Source organism: Protomyctophum bolini, assembly GCF_963924005.1.
Source record: "Protomyctophum bolini genome assembly, chromosome: 7".
Taxonomy (NCBI): domain Eukaryota; kingdom Metazoa; phylum Chordata; class Actinopteri; order Myctophiformes; family Myctophidae; genus Protomyctophum; species Protomyctophum bolini.
Genome location: NC_137868.1, coordinates 12828254 through 12844384, shown reverse-complemented (window position 1 = coordinate 12844384; position 16131 = coordinate 12828254). Strand labels below are relative to the sequence as shown.

General features: G+C 42.4%; 3 protein-coding genes across 3 annotated transcripts; 1 reads left to right on the top strand and 2 right to left on the bottom strand.

Moving 5' to 3' along the window:
- Positions 1-345: 345 nt before the first annotated feature.
- LOC308318142 (uncharacterized protein) lies at positions 346-3584 on the bottom strand. The gene is made up of 5 exons (XM_080767547.1): positions 3508-3584; positions 3247-3329; positions 2284-2394; positions 1856-1955; positions 346-1089 (listed from the first exon to the last, which is right to left on the bottom strand). The coding sequence occupies exons 3-5, from the start codon at positions 2366-2368 to the stop codon at positions 864-866; spliced, it is 411 nt and encodes a 136-aa protein (XP_080623673.1). The 5' UTR covers positions 2369-2394; positions 3247-3329; positions 3508-3584; the 3' UTR covers positions 346-863.
- Positions 3585-9527: 5943 nt separating this feature from the next.
- Positions 9528-10388, top strand: LOC308318570 (free fatty acid receptor 2; the record flags this gene model as incomplete). The annotated part of the gene is made up of 1 exon (XM_080768186.1): positions 9528-10388. The coding sequence occupies one exon, from the start codon at positions 9528-9530 to the stop codon at positions 10386-10388; it is 861 nt and encodes a 286-aa protein (XP_080624312.1).
- Positions 10389-11405: 1017 nt separating this feature from the next.
- On the bottom strand, positions 11406-13917 carry lim2.5 (lens intrinsic membrane protein 2.5; the record flags this gene model as incomplete). Its single annotated transcript, XM_080769167.1, has 4 exons — positions 11406-11467; positions 12221-12355; positions 12818-12967; positions 13743-13917. The coding sequence occupies 4 exons, from the start codon at positions 13915-13917 to the stop codon at positions 11406-11408; spliced, it is 522 nt and encodes a 173-aa protein (XP_080625293.1).
- Between the last annotated feature and the right edge of the window lie 2214 nt (positions 13918-16131).

Sequence of the window (16131 nt, the reverse complement as noted above, 5' to 3'; positions counted from 1 at the left end):
TGCTATTTTTTTAAACTGTCAGGATTTAGAAGACATTTTTAGAATCTGATCTCAGGTCAGAATGGGTTAAATAGGCCGGCCACATTACAAGAAGACCAAATTGCACCTCATAAAGAACGAGAGAGAGCGGAAAAAAGAGGGGTAAATAAACCTGATACAGCCTTACACAAAAATGGATATAGTAATAACTAGAAAGGTCGCAATTTAAAAAATTTGCAGAGTGTGGTTGCCGCAGTGGCTTACATATACCCCTCCCACTGATATTGCCAGCCTATTACAATTTCAAGTCACACCTTAGATCATGTGTAAGAAGAAAAATGAAATATACAATAATTTGATTAATTATTCTAGCTATATTTCATACCTACATCACGTTATATATTCAAAGATTGGCGTCACATTTTCACAATTTTTCAAAAACAGCAGATCTACAAGCTCGTAGCGCGGCGCGACGAGCTTGCAGATCTGCTATTTTTCAACAGCTAAAGTATAACACAATGCTTAAAACACCAAAAGGGGTTCCTGTACAGAATGAGCGGGTCAATGGTTTTCATTTCCCCTGCAGGTCCGTCTGGATGGTCCTCTGCAGGCTAGCGATGCTGGCGTCCAGCGCGGCCAGGCCGTTCTGGAACTGGACCTCGTCTCTGGTGTCGAACGTGGATCCCGACGAACACGCGCTCCAGTTGGACGCCACCGATGTGACCTCACACAGCGACAGGGAGGAGGAGGAGTCATGGCATAGGCCCCGCCCCGTGTCCAGATGGAGGAGTCGGAGGACGCTGTCCAAGCTCTGGGGGGGGGGGACGGGCCTCTGTGGTCGTTGCCGCGGCGATCAGAGGTGCTTCCATTTTGTTTTCCTTGTCCTAGTGTGTCGTGCAGGACACTTCGTTCCACGGCCCGAACGTGCTCTCTCCACAAACACCACCCTCGCCTCCTCCTCCTCCCAGGGAGCTCAGGTATTGGCTGACGGCGTGGAGGTGGGGCTGCGCCGCGGGGGGCTGCGAGCGCTCGTATTGGTCGAGAGCCCGCTTGGTGAGAGGATGGGGGCGGGCCGCGTCCGTCGTGGTCACTGATGGAGGATCAGGGATCCTAAGAGAGAGAGAGAGACAGATAGAGAGAGAGACAGAGAGAGAGAGAGAGCAGGAGAGAGAGAGACAGAGAGAGACACAGAGAGAGACAGAGAGAGAGAGAGAGAGAGGGATTATTTGCCAAGAACATGATATAATATGTAGGGATGCACCGAAAGGCAAATTCTTGGCCGAAACCAAATACCGAATATCCGAATATGATTAATATTATATATCTTTTTTCCTACCATTTCCGTTTCCATTTCATGGCCGTACCTTAAAGCTACCTGATTTATGGCAAAATAAATGATTATGGCAAAATTAAATAATATTTAAATAATAATCACTAATTATGGGTCCATAAAACATTTATTCAGCTCTTTTGAATGCATTAATTGCCATAGGCTATTCGGTGATTTATTTTCTGCCTATTCGGGCCGAAACCAAATGATTGTATGTTCTATTGCAAAAACAAAAATATGCATAAGTCGCTCAAATCTTGACGGATTTACAAACAGGTTGGTTCATTACAAACGTCGTCAACGTGGCTATGATTCAGGACGCTTATCTGCTCGTATGCGGACGTCTCTGCCGTTTAAGTTATGGTTATTTATAAAAGTAAACACAATTTACACAATGTTATGAGTGAGCGAGCTGGACTGGAGCAAGATGGCCGCCACGTAGATGACTCACAGCACGGGCGAGTCATCTAGCCTTTCTTATATATATATATGGTTGAGAGCGTGAGGACCAGCTCACGCTGGTCCACGTGAGGACCAGCCCCCTACCTGTGGAGATGGTGGACTGTGTGTCTCTGCTGAGTCAGCAGTTCCAGTTCAGCGTTCCGTCGTTGGACCTTCAACAACCTGCTGCTAGTGATGTCCAGTTCTGTAGGACACACACACACACACACACAGTCAACTGGCTCACAACGTGTCGCGCTGCGATGAGTTGTGAGCTTGTAGATCAGCTATTTTCAGCATGCAACCAAGTGTAAAATGATTTATACTGGAACTATTGTCCACTAGTCCCTTCCTAACATTTTAGTCTAGTTTGCATTTGTTGTCGATATATTTAGTCTTAGTTTTAGTCATCATAGCTTTAGTTTTTACGTAGTTTCCGTTTAGTTTTCGCCAGTGAAAAAGTCAGTAGTCGACGGACATTTTTCGTCTTTGTTTTAAGTCGAGGAAAACAACTCTGCGCGGCGGTTGGTTACCTGTCTGGATGCGAACGTTCTCCGCCGCGGCGTCTCTCAGGTGGCTCCGTGTGTCCCTCAGGGCCTGCCGTAGCTCCGCCCCCATCCGTAGCTCCGCCTGCAGAGTGCATGCTGGGAGAATACGGTAGTTATAAAATGTTTATACTACTGGGAGAAGAGCTTAGAGCGGGAGTGCCCCGAACCGTTTCATGTCAATGACCCCCACATTGACACTAATTTCCCCCCGCGGAGACCCCCCATTTGAAGAGATAATGCCAGCGACCCCCATAAGAGAAGATGTTGTACGGCTCTCTAGCAGTGATTCTCAACCCGTTTAATTTTAGGCATTCTTTTCTGAGCCGTAAACAGGGATGTGAGCAGCAGCGCGCATGCGCGAAACAGCACGGAGTATGGTGCAGATTTGCAGAAGGAGAGGCCAGCCCTAACCTGACTCTGCCAGCTGGTGGCAGTAGTCTGGATGTGTTAATGACCCTGGTCATAAAGGGTTCCTCTGGGCTATGGTCAAAAGTGAAGGCTATCTCTATAAATGCCTATTCATACAGTTTTTGAATTTTTAGGTGATGATAAGGTGTGTTTGGGTGAGCAGTGAGTCCCTTACCACCGCGGCTCAGTGACGCCATGTTGTAGTTTTAGTAAAAACAGAGAGATGTGTTTGGGGTGAGCGGTGAGTCCCTTACCACCGCGGCTCAGTGACGTCATGTTGTAGTTTTAGTAAAAACAGAGAGATGTGTTTGGGGTGAGCGGTGAGTCTCTTACCACCGCGGCTCAGTGACGTCATGTTGTAGTTTTAGTAAAAACAGAGAGATGTGTTTGGGGTGAGCGGTGGTCATGTTGTAGTTTTAGTACTAGAGTATGGGTAGGCCTTAATACAGACACTCTCTCTCTCACGCATGCACATGCACAGCCACACGCGCGCACACACACACACACACACACACACACACACACACACACACGTCTTACCTTCAGAGTCACACTGATTCTGTCTGCTCTCTCTCTCAGCCCTCTCTCTCTCCTGCAGCTGTTGGTTCAGGATCCTCACTCGCCTGACACACACACACAAGCACACACACAATTGCTTGTCTGCCGTTAAAATATCACTTGCATCGTGTTTATGAGCAGTTTGGCCTTTTGTTGATGTGTGCGTGCGTGTGTGTGTGTGCATGAGCATGTGTGTATGTGCGACTGTGCGTGCGCGTGTGCGTGCGTGCATGCGTGCATTACCTGGTCCTCAGAGTCCGTGGAGTAGAGAGAGTAGGTGGGGTCAGTACACAGCAGCGTCTTTGAAGTCTGACCCCCGGTCAGCCTGAGAGTACAAACACACTAGTTACTAGTCTGACCCCCGGTCAGCCTGAGAGTACAAACACGCTAGTTACTAGTTACTAGTCTGACCCCCGGTCAGCCTGAGAGTACAAACACGCTAGTTACTAGTTACTAGTCTGACCTGTGGTCAGCCTGAGAGTACAAACACACTACAATTTGCAATGTAGGCATTTAGCAGACGCTCTTAATCCAGAGCGATTTACAATAAGCAAGAACAAAAAGCATGGCAATACATCTCATACCTAATAGTAGTTATCATGAAACATGCGTAAGCTAAGAACGCAACAGTGGAATATCTATATTACTAACACTACTTAGTAATGAGAACACTAACTGTCCAGGTGACAACTTGCGCCTTGCGCACAAGCATTGTTGACTTCGTCGACTTTAAAACTAAGACGATAAATGTCCGTCGACTACTTTTTTCCACTGACGTCGAAAACTAAATGGAAACTAGATGAAAACTAAGCTACGATGACTAAAAATAAAGACTAAATATATTGACAATTTTGTCAACAAATAAAAACTACACTGAAGTGTTAGGAAGGGAGAGGGACTATTGGACAAGAGATCCAGTATAAGTCATTTTACACTTGGTTGCATGGTGAAAATAGCCGATCTACAATCTACGCTGCGACGTGTTGTGAGCTTGTAGATGGGCTATTTTCAGCAAATGTAAAAACTGTCATTACGACGCCATCAAGGCCCGCCAAAATACATTTTAGTCGACTAAACAGAGTTTTTCTGTATTGTATACAATTTAAATAGTCCTGAGAAAAAATGCCGCCATTTGTCCCAAAGTGACTGCAAAAAAAGAAATATATATATTGCAGCTATTTGTTTCAAAAAAGCTTTTTACCGTCATAAATAACATGAATATAACGATTCAATGTGACATAGCTGTCTACCTCCTCCAACTGTACATACCGGTACTTTATGTTCACACAATGCTGTACCTCCTCCAACTGTATATAGTTTATGTTTACACAATGCTGTACCTCCAACTGTATATACTTTGTTTACACAATGCTGTACCTCCAACTGTATATACTTTATGTTTACACAATGCTGTACCTCCAACTGTATACACTTTATGTTTACACAATGCTGTACCTCCAACTGTATATACTTTATGTTTACACAATGCTGTACCTCCAACTGTATATATATATACTTTATGTTTACACAATGCTGTACCTCCTCCGACTGTATATACTTTCCCCATTTTCAACAGTTTCTTATTGAATTGTGACACTTGCTTTGGCAATGTAAACATATGTTTTGTCATGCCAATAAAGCTCCTTTGAATGGAATTAAAATGAGACAGAGCAGAACCAAATGGAGGTATTCCATCATGAACATTAGTGAGCGCCAATTATAATGATGACGATAGGTTGAAAAGTGGTGAAGTGGTCCTTTTATGGAGAGAAACATAACGGTTATAATGTAGACGTAGAGAACGAAAGTGATGTCATGACATGAACTCACCGTCTCCTGATTGGCTGGACCCTCCCCCCTCCAGTCAACCTCCCTGATGACACCACCTGTCAATCACAATGCAGCACACAGATTAACCCATTTAGACCCGACGTCGAAATTAAAAAAAGAATGTCTTCTAAATTCTGACAGTTTTCTGAAAAACATTATGTTTCTATATCAGTGGTGCTCAATATTTCATGTCAATGACCCCAAAAACTATATGTAATATGCCTCCGCCCACCATCTGAAAATATGTTGTTCCAGGCAGGGACCCCCCCAGAAGCAAAGATTTGAGTTAAAATGTTCACTCTGTAATAATATATATTCAAAGATTTGAGGCACATTTTCAAGATTTTTCAAAAATAGCAGACATACAAGCTCGTAGCGCGGCACTCTGTGGCGCGCTAGGAGCTTGTAGTGGCCCACTCCAGAGGGCCACTATAGTTCAACACTCACTCCAGAGGGCCACTATAGTTACACACTCACTCCAGAGGGCCACTATAGTTCAACACTCACTCCAGAGGGCCACTATAGTTCCACACTCACTCCAGAGGGCCAGTATAGTTCAACACTCACTCCAGAGGGCCACTATAGTTCCACAATCACTCCAGAGGGCCACTATAGTTCCACACTCACTCCAGAGGGCCACTATAGTTCAACACTCACTCCAGAGGGCCACTATATAGTTCCACAATCACTCTAGAGGGCCACTATAGTTTCACACTCACTCCAGAGGGCCAGTATAGTTCCACACTCACTCCAGAGGGCAACTATAGTTCCACACTCACTCCAGAGGGCCACATTGCAAAAATAGCCAATCTACAAGCTCAAAACCTGTCTCACTGCAATGCGTTTTGAGCTTGTAGATCGGCTATTTTCTATATTTGAAATGAAATCCTGATTTATTTATTTATTTTTGCCATTTTCTTAAATGGAATCCTGAGAAGTAATTTTTTTATTTAATTTCAAATGCATTTAGTTATAGTTATGTAAACTTTATGAACTAAATACAAATACTATTGATTGGACATACAACTAAGAGACAATGACATTTTAATACTAAATAATAAATAATAATAATAAAGTATGACATTCTCTTCATCACAGTGCTTCTCAACCAGTGGTCCGGGGACCCCCAGGGGTCCTTGAGGGGGATCCAGGTGGTCCCCAGCTAAATGATGGGAGAGCAGGTAACCAAATGGACCCTTATAAATCTTTAACTCTTGCTCAAGAGTTAAATTATTCCTTCAATAAAAGCTTAGCGTTCGTTCCGTAAAACAGAGTGGTTCCCAAACTTTTAAATGTCAAGGACCCACAAATCGACATTTATTAGCCCGTGGACCCCCATTAGAAAATATATTCCAGAGACCAGTGATTCTCAACTCAAGGACGGCCAGTTTTACATGAATATTGGTCTACAGACCCCCCAGTTAATGGCATTGACCCCAATTTTTATATCGTAAAATATAAGTTAATTTAACTGAGTGTACAAATGGAACCAAACGGCCATTTGTACACTCTCAGACGAGTTACAGACCCATAAGGGTCCATTTGGTTCCTAACTTACATTTAGCTGGGGACCCCCTGGAACTCCCTGAAGTACCCCTGGGGGTCCCCGGACGGCCGGACCCCACTTTGGGAACCTGCACTGCAGTAAAAGATAGATCCGCCAGGATAGATCCGCCAGGATTCTCCTGGCGGATCTTTTATAATATAGAACGAACGTACTTGCTTCCCTCCCTCCTCCAGAGTTATAGATAGACTGCTGCGCTAATACGTTGTATTGTCCGTAGCCATGAAAAGTATAGTGGCCTTTGCTCATAAGACGGAGCCCACACCACGCCAAGCTTATATCTGACTTCCTCCCAAGAGGTGGTTGCTTCCTACTGACTGCTGGTATGCTTGTGCCACCTCTTGGCCAGGCCATGTAACAACAGTCTCTGCCATGCCCACAACATAACAGAAAGTGTACACTGTTATATTAGCAATGATTCATTATTTTTTTTACTTCAAAGCCTATATTTAATGTCAGATTAATGTCAGGGACCCCCATTTGAACATGTGTTGTACCGGGGACCCCCATCTGAACATGTGTTGTACCAGGGACCCTCATATGAACATGTGTTGTACCAGGGACCCCCATCTGAACATGTGTTGTACCAGGGACCCCCATCTGAACACTATGTTGTACCAGGGACCCCCATCTGAACATGTGTTGTACCAGGGACCCCCATCTGAACATGTGTTGTACCAGGGACCCCCATCTGAACATGTGTTGTACCAGGGACCCTCATCTGAACATGTGTTGTACCAGGGACCCCCATCTGAACACTATGTTGTACCAGGGACCCCCATCTGAACATATGTTGTACCAGGGACCCACATCTGAACATGTGTTGTACCAGGGACCCCCATCTGAACATGTGTTGTACCAGGGACCCCCATCTGAACATGTGTTGTACCAGGGACCCCCATCTGAACATGTGTTGTACCAGGGACCCCCATCTGAACATGTGTTGTACCAGGGACCTGCCTGCCTGCCGAAGAGATCCGAAGAGAATGGATTCAGTTTTTCCCAGGTGTAAGGATAGTTTGTTATCAGCGAGCCAGGTGCAGATTCTACCGAGTTCAGAGCTGAGGGTCTTTTCAACCTGCAGTTTGTTCCTGTCCGAGACCAGCAGTGCTGAGTCATCTGCGAACAGGAACAAGTTGCAGTCACAAGCTGATGTCATGTCGTTAACATATATTAGGAACAGTAAAGGCCCTAGTATGCTTCCTTGTGGGACGCCACAGCTCACTGGGAGGGGGGGGACAGTGTTCCGTTCACCTCCACCATCTGTTCTCTCCCCTCCAGGTAGGATTGCATCCAGCTCACTGATGTGCTATCAAAACCAATAGCTTTAAGTTTGTTAACCAGTATGGAGTGGTTCACGGTGTCAAAAGCCTTTTGGAGGTCCAGCATGACCATGCCACAGTATTTTCCAGCATCCACCTCGTGTTTGATGTGGTCGCTCAAATAGAAAGTAGGCTTTCTATTGACACAACCCGTGTTTGTATTGGTGAGTAGGTCAAACGTTCGTGAGATTTCCACTAAAGAGGAGAGGCTGGTCTGATTTCGATTTGAGATTTAAACCGGTAAGTCGCATTACACACACGGACACGGACACACGGACGGACGGATGCAAAACATACTCTCTCCACCAGGCCCTCCCCATGTGCCTTCGGCCTGGTGGAGACAACAAGAGGCCTTTTATTTGAGATCAGGGGGGAGTGTAATTTGGCTTTGCATAGGTAGTCACTGTTTGCTATAGCAAATGAGCAGAACAGTCTCAAAACAAAGAGTTGGTTACAGTCTTAGGTTAGTACAAGCATACTGTATACGATTTAGTACATTTGTTTGTCACAATTAAACCCAAGACCTGGATCAAAAATCTAGATTTTTAATAAACCTGAACTATTTTTATTTATTTTTTGAGAAGCAAAGGAAAAAGTAAGTAAATAATATCTATTTATCTTATACAAGGAAAATGTCAATTAAATTAAAATAGACAATCTGTTGTGAAACATTGTCTTTTAAATATTTTATGTCAGCTTTAGAATTTTAAAGTGATCTGTTTCTGTGGACAAATATATTTTAGAAAAGCTATTATTATTCATATTGTTATATTTTACTCTTAGCTGGTTCATTACTATGAATGTCCCAGTAGCCTAGTTGCTCAATTCTACATGTTTTCACTTGAGCTACAGTCTTCTTTTAATTACTGTACTTCCCGAATGAAGTTAACAAAAACTTCATATAGCTACTATGGCTGCCACATACATTTCGATAATATCACACCTGAGATTAAGATCTCTTACATAATTATCTCCACCAAGAGATCATGCATCCGGCCCATAAAAAAAAACGAAAAAGGATATGCAATCGTCAATCCTAGCTATTGGATAAGCATCTGGCAAGGCCTAGCAGGGTGGTGCTGCTGCGTGAAGCCGTGAATACAAACACTCCGCCCTCCAATCTTAAGTCATTCCAGCAAGTAAAGTTTGTGCATCATAATGATTTACAATTTTGCTTGCAATGTATTTTGCAAGGGATTTGCAGATAGTTTGACTGCAGATAGAAACATAATTGACACAAGAAATTATCAACAATGCAGACATTTTAATGACAGAAATCTGTTCAGAATTACTTAAAGGAAAACATTGTCATCACATGCATGCTCCAGACAGAGAAAGATGGAGAGGTATAAAATGTATGTGTACGAGAAAGAGCGCGAGGAAGACAGCATAGACCTTTATAATATTATTATTCAAGCATGCCTCCAGGCAGAGATTTGCACTCTACACTATTTCTTTACCTTTCAGTTTCAAGTCATGCAGAATACTGTATTTGTTGTTCAGTTCATTATTTCACTATTTCTGTCCTTTGGTTTAGAATCACAGTCATGATCATACAGAGTGTGATCATCCTCTCAGTCGACATCCTTATCTTCCTGATAGGCCTGCCGGCAAACATGTTGGCACTGTACGCCTTCAGTACCCAGATCAGTGTCAGGCCAAGTCCAACAGCCATCCTGCTCCTCAACCTGACTGTCTCAGACCTAATTTTCCTTGCTGTACTTCCCCTCAAGATGTATGAGGCTGCATGCGATATGCAGTGGAACCTGCCTCACTATGTCTGCACTATGTCTGCCTTCATCTTCTTCTGCACCATCTACACCAGCTCCCTGCTACTGATGGCGGTTAGTGTTGTGCGCTACATCGGGGTAGCTTTCCCGGTCGCCTACTGGCAGCTGTACAGGCCTGTATACCCCATAGTGATGAGTGCTGTCATCTGGTTAGTCTCACTGGCCCACTGTAGCATTGTTATCTTCATCGAGCACCACCCATCCCTCTCCAATACAAACTCCACCATGTGCTATGAAGACTTCTCACCGAAGCAGTTGGCAGTCCTTCTTCCTATGCGCATGGAGTTTTTTGTAGTCCTTTGCATAATACCCCTTATAATTTGTGTATTTTGCTACCTGGCCTGCATTTGGATTCTCTACACACGCCCTGGGATATCTCAAATGCAGAAACGGAAGGCCATCGGCATGGCTCTGGGGACTCTAGCTGTGTTCCTGCTTTGTGTGCTTCCGTATAACCTTTCCCATGTTGCAGGCTACTTTCAAGCTACCAGTCCTCAATGGAGGTACTATACTCTGCTTCTCAGCACCCTCAACACATGCCTGGACCCCATCATCTTCTACTTCTCCTCATCCACCTTTCGTATTTCCATGTGCCAATCCTCATCCACACCACCATAGGAGGCCTTTGTTTGTTTCACCAGTTTCAATTGAATGTTTTGAAACGGGCCTCCACCATCAGGGGGTCTCCAAGCTCTGACTGACCATCAGGCGTCAGTCAACCCCCCGCTGCCTTACTCTCTCTCACAAAGTTACACCTATTTCCTGTTAATAACCTGGGTAAATGTGCAGCATTGGGAGGTAAAGGGGAGACATTTTTCCTGTGATGTTCCACAGAGGTGAATTCTGGGTCTTCAATGGATGTCTTAGACTTAGAATGTTCTCAGGTTAAATGAGCAAAAATCTGAGATCAATATATTCAGCTCCCCAAATTCCGCCCACTCCTTCAAATCAGAAATTGGTAGGGTATGATTCTACTTCAGGGTTGTTCAATCATGTTACATCCAGCTGAGGAACATAGCCAGAATAAAGTCTTTCCTGTCTTTTTCAGACCTTGAAAAGGTCAAGCTTTAAATTCACCTTGTATTTCCCAAACAATATCCCGTTTCCAATTGGTACAGAATTCAGCTGCTAGACTGCTTATTCTAAAACATATGACCATAACACCATATCACCCATCTTAGCTGCTCTCCACTGGTTAAATAAAGAACTTTGTAAATTTGTAAAAATGCTATTCAAATAAATAAATCATTAACATTTTGTATCACAAGAAGTTAATTTGCAGCTTGATGGAATGCCACAAGACCAAGCTTCAGTCAGCATTATGTATTTTACGTTGTTTGCACCAGTTATTCCATTAATATGCAAAGCCTTACTGTGCTTTTGTTGTCTGTTTTGCATTGTATCTATAAAAGCACCTCACACACTGACCTCACTCCATTTGTCATGTTGAACCTAAAATGCAAAGACATTGACACTGTCACAAGGTGCTGAGGTGAAATTCTAATGTTTTATTACTTTAATGTCAGCCATTTCCATTTATTTTATATACTTTTTCCATGGGAAATGAAAATGTTATTTTGCCCATTGCTGTTTACTTTTTGCAGTGCAGCTTTCAGGTACCATTTCTTCCTTTGTTTAGCGAGGGCCAGCCACTCTTCTACACTCATGCATCCTGTATGCACACATGTAGAATATGCCTGCAAAATAAAATGTAAGTGAATGTTTGTAAATTAATCAAATGCAGTCATAATAGCGAAAACATCTTCCAAAACACTGATTAAACAAGCTAATGTAACCATATGTGCTCAGACTTATTTGGCACCATACAGTACTAAGCCATTCACAGTACTAAGCGAATTTTCCCCTCAGATAAGCAGGCAAATATTCCTATATATGTCAGGCATGCCCAAATATGAAGTGTTGTTATGTCAGAAGAGGCCAGCTCCATGTACGGAGATATATAGGGGTGATCAGGTCCAGAGCCGGGGCAGAGGCCTTTTGTGGCGGTTCTGGACAACTGTATGTCCGGTCCGACTGACTCGACACCGTGCACTGCACTGCAGACATTCTGTAAGGTGTTTATTGGATTTCATGAAAACTGTCGCAACAATTCGTTTCTTAATAAGGCCCCATACTGTAGTTGATAATATACAGTAGCGTGTGTTCCAAAAATTGGCAGTTAACTGAGTGTACAGTATGTGCATTATTTAAATACACATTATGTAACTCAACTTTCAATTAACTCAACTTTCAATTAACTCATTACTTGTGTGGCATGGGAAATCACACCTGTGTCTAATTTATACTATGGTTGGTGTTGCTCACCAAAAATAATATAATCAAATAATATTTAGTGAGCGACATGATTGTGTGATGAAGCATGCCTATAAATTAGGCTTCATGCCTAATTTCTTCATGCCAAAGAAGTCCACTTCCTGATCTCTGATTACCTGCAAAGAACGTCATGAGCAGGGCCACCCAGCCTAGTATATAGGACCAAGAGAAGCGCCAGTCGCCAAAGCGCTTGCCCAAGAAGTTCACCGTCACCCCAGTGTAAATGGCCATTGCAAGCAGAACAAAGAGAGCTGGCAGAGGATGACAGACACAATACATTATGTAAATCGATTTCCACTTTTGAAGGTTAGTTCAGTTGTCTGATAATTCAATGAATGGGCTAAACATCAGAAATCTAAAACATAACAGACTTTTATGCGATGGTATCGGCATTGGATTTCAAAGCAGTGTAGGTTTGTTACCGCTGGTTTTCTCCAGCATCCAAGCTCATTGAGTTTAGACTTTCCCAGATGTATCAGTATATGATTTATGATGTATCATCGCCTGGCTACACGAGACTAGTTCAGTTGCTATGCAGATAATGCAATAATGCAAATAAAGAATCTGTCATTCTCTTTGTTTATATACAATACATCCTGTGTTGACTTGCAACAACACAGTTCAAATAAAGTTATGATGAAAACATAATGCGAGATATATTCACTCTTTACTTTCGGCAGGTGTTTTGTTATCTGGCATGCCGCATTACTCACTCGAGACAAAGAACATGATCCCAGCAGCAAAAGAGCGATTGAACCTCTCAAAGGCAGAGAAGTGGGCAAAGGACAGTATCCCAGCAATGATGCCAGCAAAGCATGACATGGCAGAGAGGATCATGAAAGCACGAGTGGCATTCCAGTAGGCTATGTGAGAGAGAGAGAGAGAGAGAGAGAGAGAGAGAGAGAGAGAGAGAGAGAGAGAGAGAGAGAGAGAGGGGGTCATTTTTAATGGGGAAAAAATCTTCTTTGGGGAAAAAAGATAATTAGAACATATCTCAACTTCTTTAAAGTATTATATAGTTTAGTAATATCATTTTCTATGCATGGGTGTTTGGTAATAACAGCAATAGTTCAATATGGCATATATTGATATTCCTCATTTCCTATAGGACTAAGGACCAATTGTGAGAGCAAGGCCAAAGCGATGGTGGATAGGCTATATACTGTACATTTAGAATGAAACTCTTCATGCTATTACTGGGACCCAACTGTTTGGGACCTTTTTCATTTCCTGTAATGTTATGATCAACACTTACATTTTTAGATGCAACGACAGTCATACTTCCGTTGTAGCGTAGCCAGTATTTCTTGACAGAAAACTGAAATGTATTAATAGGTGTATGCTGTTATCTTCCTCTCCGTGTATGTAATCCACTACTCATTCTTGCACATTTACTGTATTTGCAATTAATCAAAATACTTTTAATTCATTGACATCCTTGGGACTGTATAGGGGCTAATAAAGGCATAACCTTACTCGTAGTTATCAGTAGATATGGTTATGTAATCCAGTATGACCATAGTTAGATCGAAGTCCATTCATTCAAGTCCTCCTAGATATGACCATGCGGCCAGAAGGATCAAATGTGAAGGTTCAAGTGGTTCCAGCAGTAGGCTACAGTATGTATTGTCCACTCACCAATGCTGTCAGTCTGCATGTAACACTTGCCAGACATGCAGTATCTCCACAAGCCCTGATGGGCAAAGCTGCCCGAGAGACGATACTGCATCCAGTAGTCTGTAGCAGTAGAGACCACCAACAGGATGTTCCCCACAATTGCACAGAACAGGCCCCCTCCCATGAAGCTGTACATCCTGAGTGGCACTATAAGCGAAGGCTCCACACACTGTGGAGTCAAATGACAAGAGATGGTTATTGTTGGCAGTGGAGTAAAAAGGAGAAGAGGTGCTTCGTATATGCAGTTAATATTTCTTGGGCAGTTTTGGTTGCTTTTAGTTTCACATGTTATTCATTCAAGGAAAACCATATGGTCAAGTTGGGGGAGGAGTCAACACATGCGGAAAGAGCCCACTACAGTACTTGTGGAATTGGACAAATTCCTCCCAATTGCTACTAGAACTATAGTTGCATGCCTTCTGAAAGATTAATACAGGGCCTTTTTAAAAGAATCATATCGTGGAAAAGTTTTCTTCCATAATATAATTCAAAAAGTGAACTTTTTCTAGATTCATTGTGCATAGTGAAATATTTTAAACCTTTTTTGTTTCAATCTTGATGATTGTGGCATACAGCTCATGAAAAAAAAATCCTATCTCAAAATATTTTATGAGACCACATTTATAATACAAATGCAGACAAATTATTTCATCAATGGGGCGTGGCATGGAGGTGATCAGCCTGTGGCACCGTTAAGGTGTTGAAATTAGTGTCTCACACCTTCCTCTTGACAGTATAACGCATAGATTATCTGTGGTGTTCAGGTCAGGTCAATTGGCTGCAGTTAAGCACAGTAATACCATGGTCAGTACACCAATTACTAGTAGTTTTGGCACTTTGGGCAAGTGCAAATTGAGCTGGAAAGGAAAAGCATCATCTCCATGAAGCATGTCAATATACTTTACAAAGTGCTCTAAAATATCCCGGTAGATGGCTGTGCTGACTCCAGTTTTCACTGTCAGTGGACCAACACCTGCAGCAGATAACATGGCCCCAAATCATCATTGTGCTTTACCAATTCCAGAGTCAACACAACCATCTATTAGGATATTTTACAGCAATGTGTGCTTGTGTATGTTGACAAGCTTTATGGATATACTGGTTTCCTTTTCCAGCAGCACTTGGCACCTGCCCACAGTGCCAAAACTATTAGTAATTGGTGTGCTGACCATGGTATTACTGTGCTTAACTGACCAGCCAACTGGCCTGACCTGAACTCACTGTACACACTATATTCAACAATACAAATTATTTTAATCTTTTAATCTGGGTTTCCATAACACCTCAACAGTGCCACAGGCTTATCACATCCATGCCATGCCCCATTGATGAAATAAATTGTTTTAAAGTACCCCAGACCATGTATTGAGTGAATAAATTAACATACTTTTCAGATAGTTGACATTTCTGTATTCTAAATGTGTTTTTTAGTGGTCTCATAAAATATTCTAATATTTTGAGATAGGATTTGTGGCACAATGCCATAATCATCAAGATTTAAAAAAAGGTTTTAAATATTTAACTTTATGCGTAATGAATCTAGAATATATGAAAGTTTCACTTTTTGAATTATATTACGGAAGAAAATGAACATTTCCACAATATTCATTTTTTTTAGAAGGACCTGGTAGATTGTTTTGAGTTTCTTGGTTGCTTCCAGGTGTCAGCCAGATATATTATCAGTCCATTGATACTGTACCTCTCAAGGGCACTTTTGACCTTCTCTCTTTGCACTATTTTCCACCCAAAGGTAGCCTACCTACATATCTGAAAGTATTTTAACATTTGATATTTTGCACAATAGAATCAGGAACAGTGAATATTTGAATTTTATTTGTGTATATCTGTGTACTTGATCATGTAAATAATACAGCGCCATTCTTTCGCCTTATATATCCCTTACTTTGCATATTTTCCATGCTATTCCTGTTTTTATTTAACAATGTAACTGCTGTCAAAGGAAGCTTGCACAAACTAATTTCACCCACTCCTTTATTTGTAAATGCCTTGCGTGAACTAGTTGATTTGACTCCAACATACAGCCTTCAGCTCACAAACATTTCTTGTGGTTAGGCTACAGTAGTTAGTAACCTGTGGCTATACTAGCTCTTAAGCCTTCCTTGACAACCACTTGGAAGATAGTTGGGTAATGAAAATAAAATTATTATAATATTTTTACTATAATACTGGGAGCTCGAGTGGTACCACCGCAAAGGCTGTGGGTTCGATTCCACCGCGGCTTGGTCTATGGCTGGGGAGTTGGACAAGATAGGCTCTACATCCTCCCGGTGGGGGCTCCTTACTGGCAGGTGAGTCAATAAGATACAATAGCAGTGACAACATACAACTG

Bases quoted from the DNA above. Each gene is read 5' to 3' on its own strand.
- LOC308318142 (XM_080767547.1), bottom strand. From the start codon at position 2,368: ATGGGGGCGGAGCTACGGCAGGCCCTGAGGGACACACGGAGCCACCTG. The intron at 1,956-2,283 runs GTAACCAACCGC...TGTGTCCTACAG, and splicing joins GAACGTTCGCATCCAGACAG to AACTGGACATCACTAGCAGC. The intron at 1,090-1,855 runs GTAGGGGGCTGG...TCTCTCTCTTAG, and splicing joins ACAGTCCACCATCTCCACAG to GATCCCTGATCCTCCATCAG.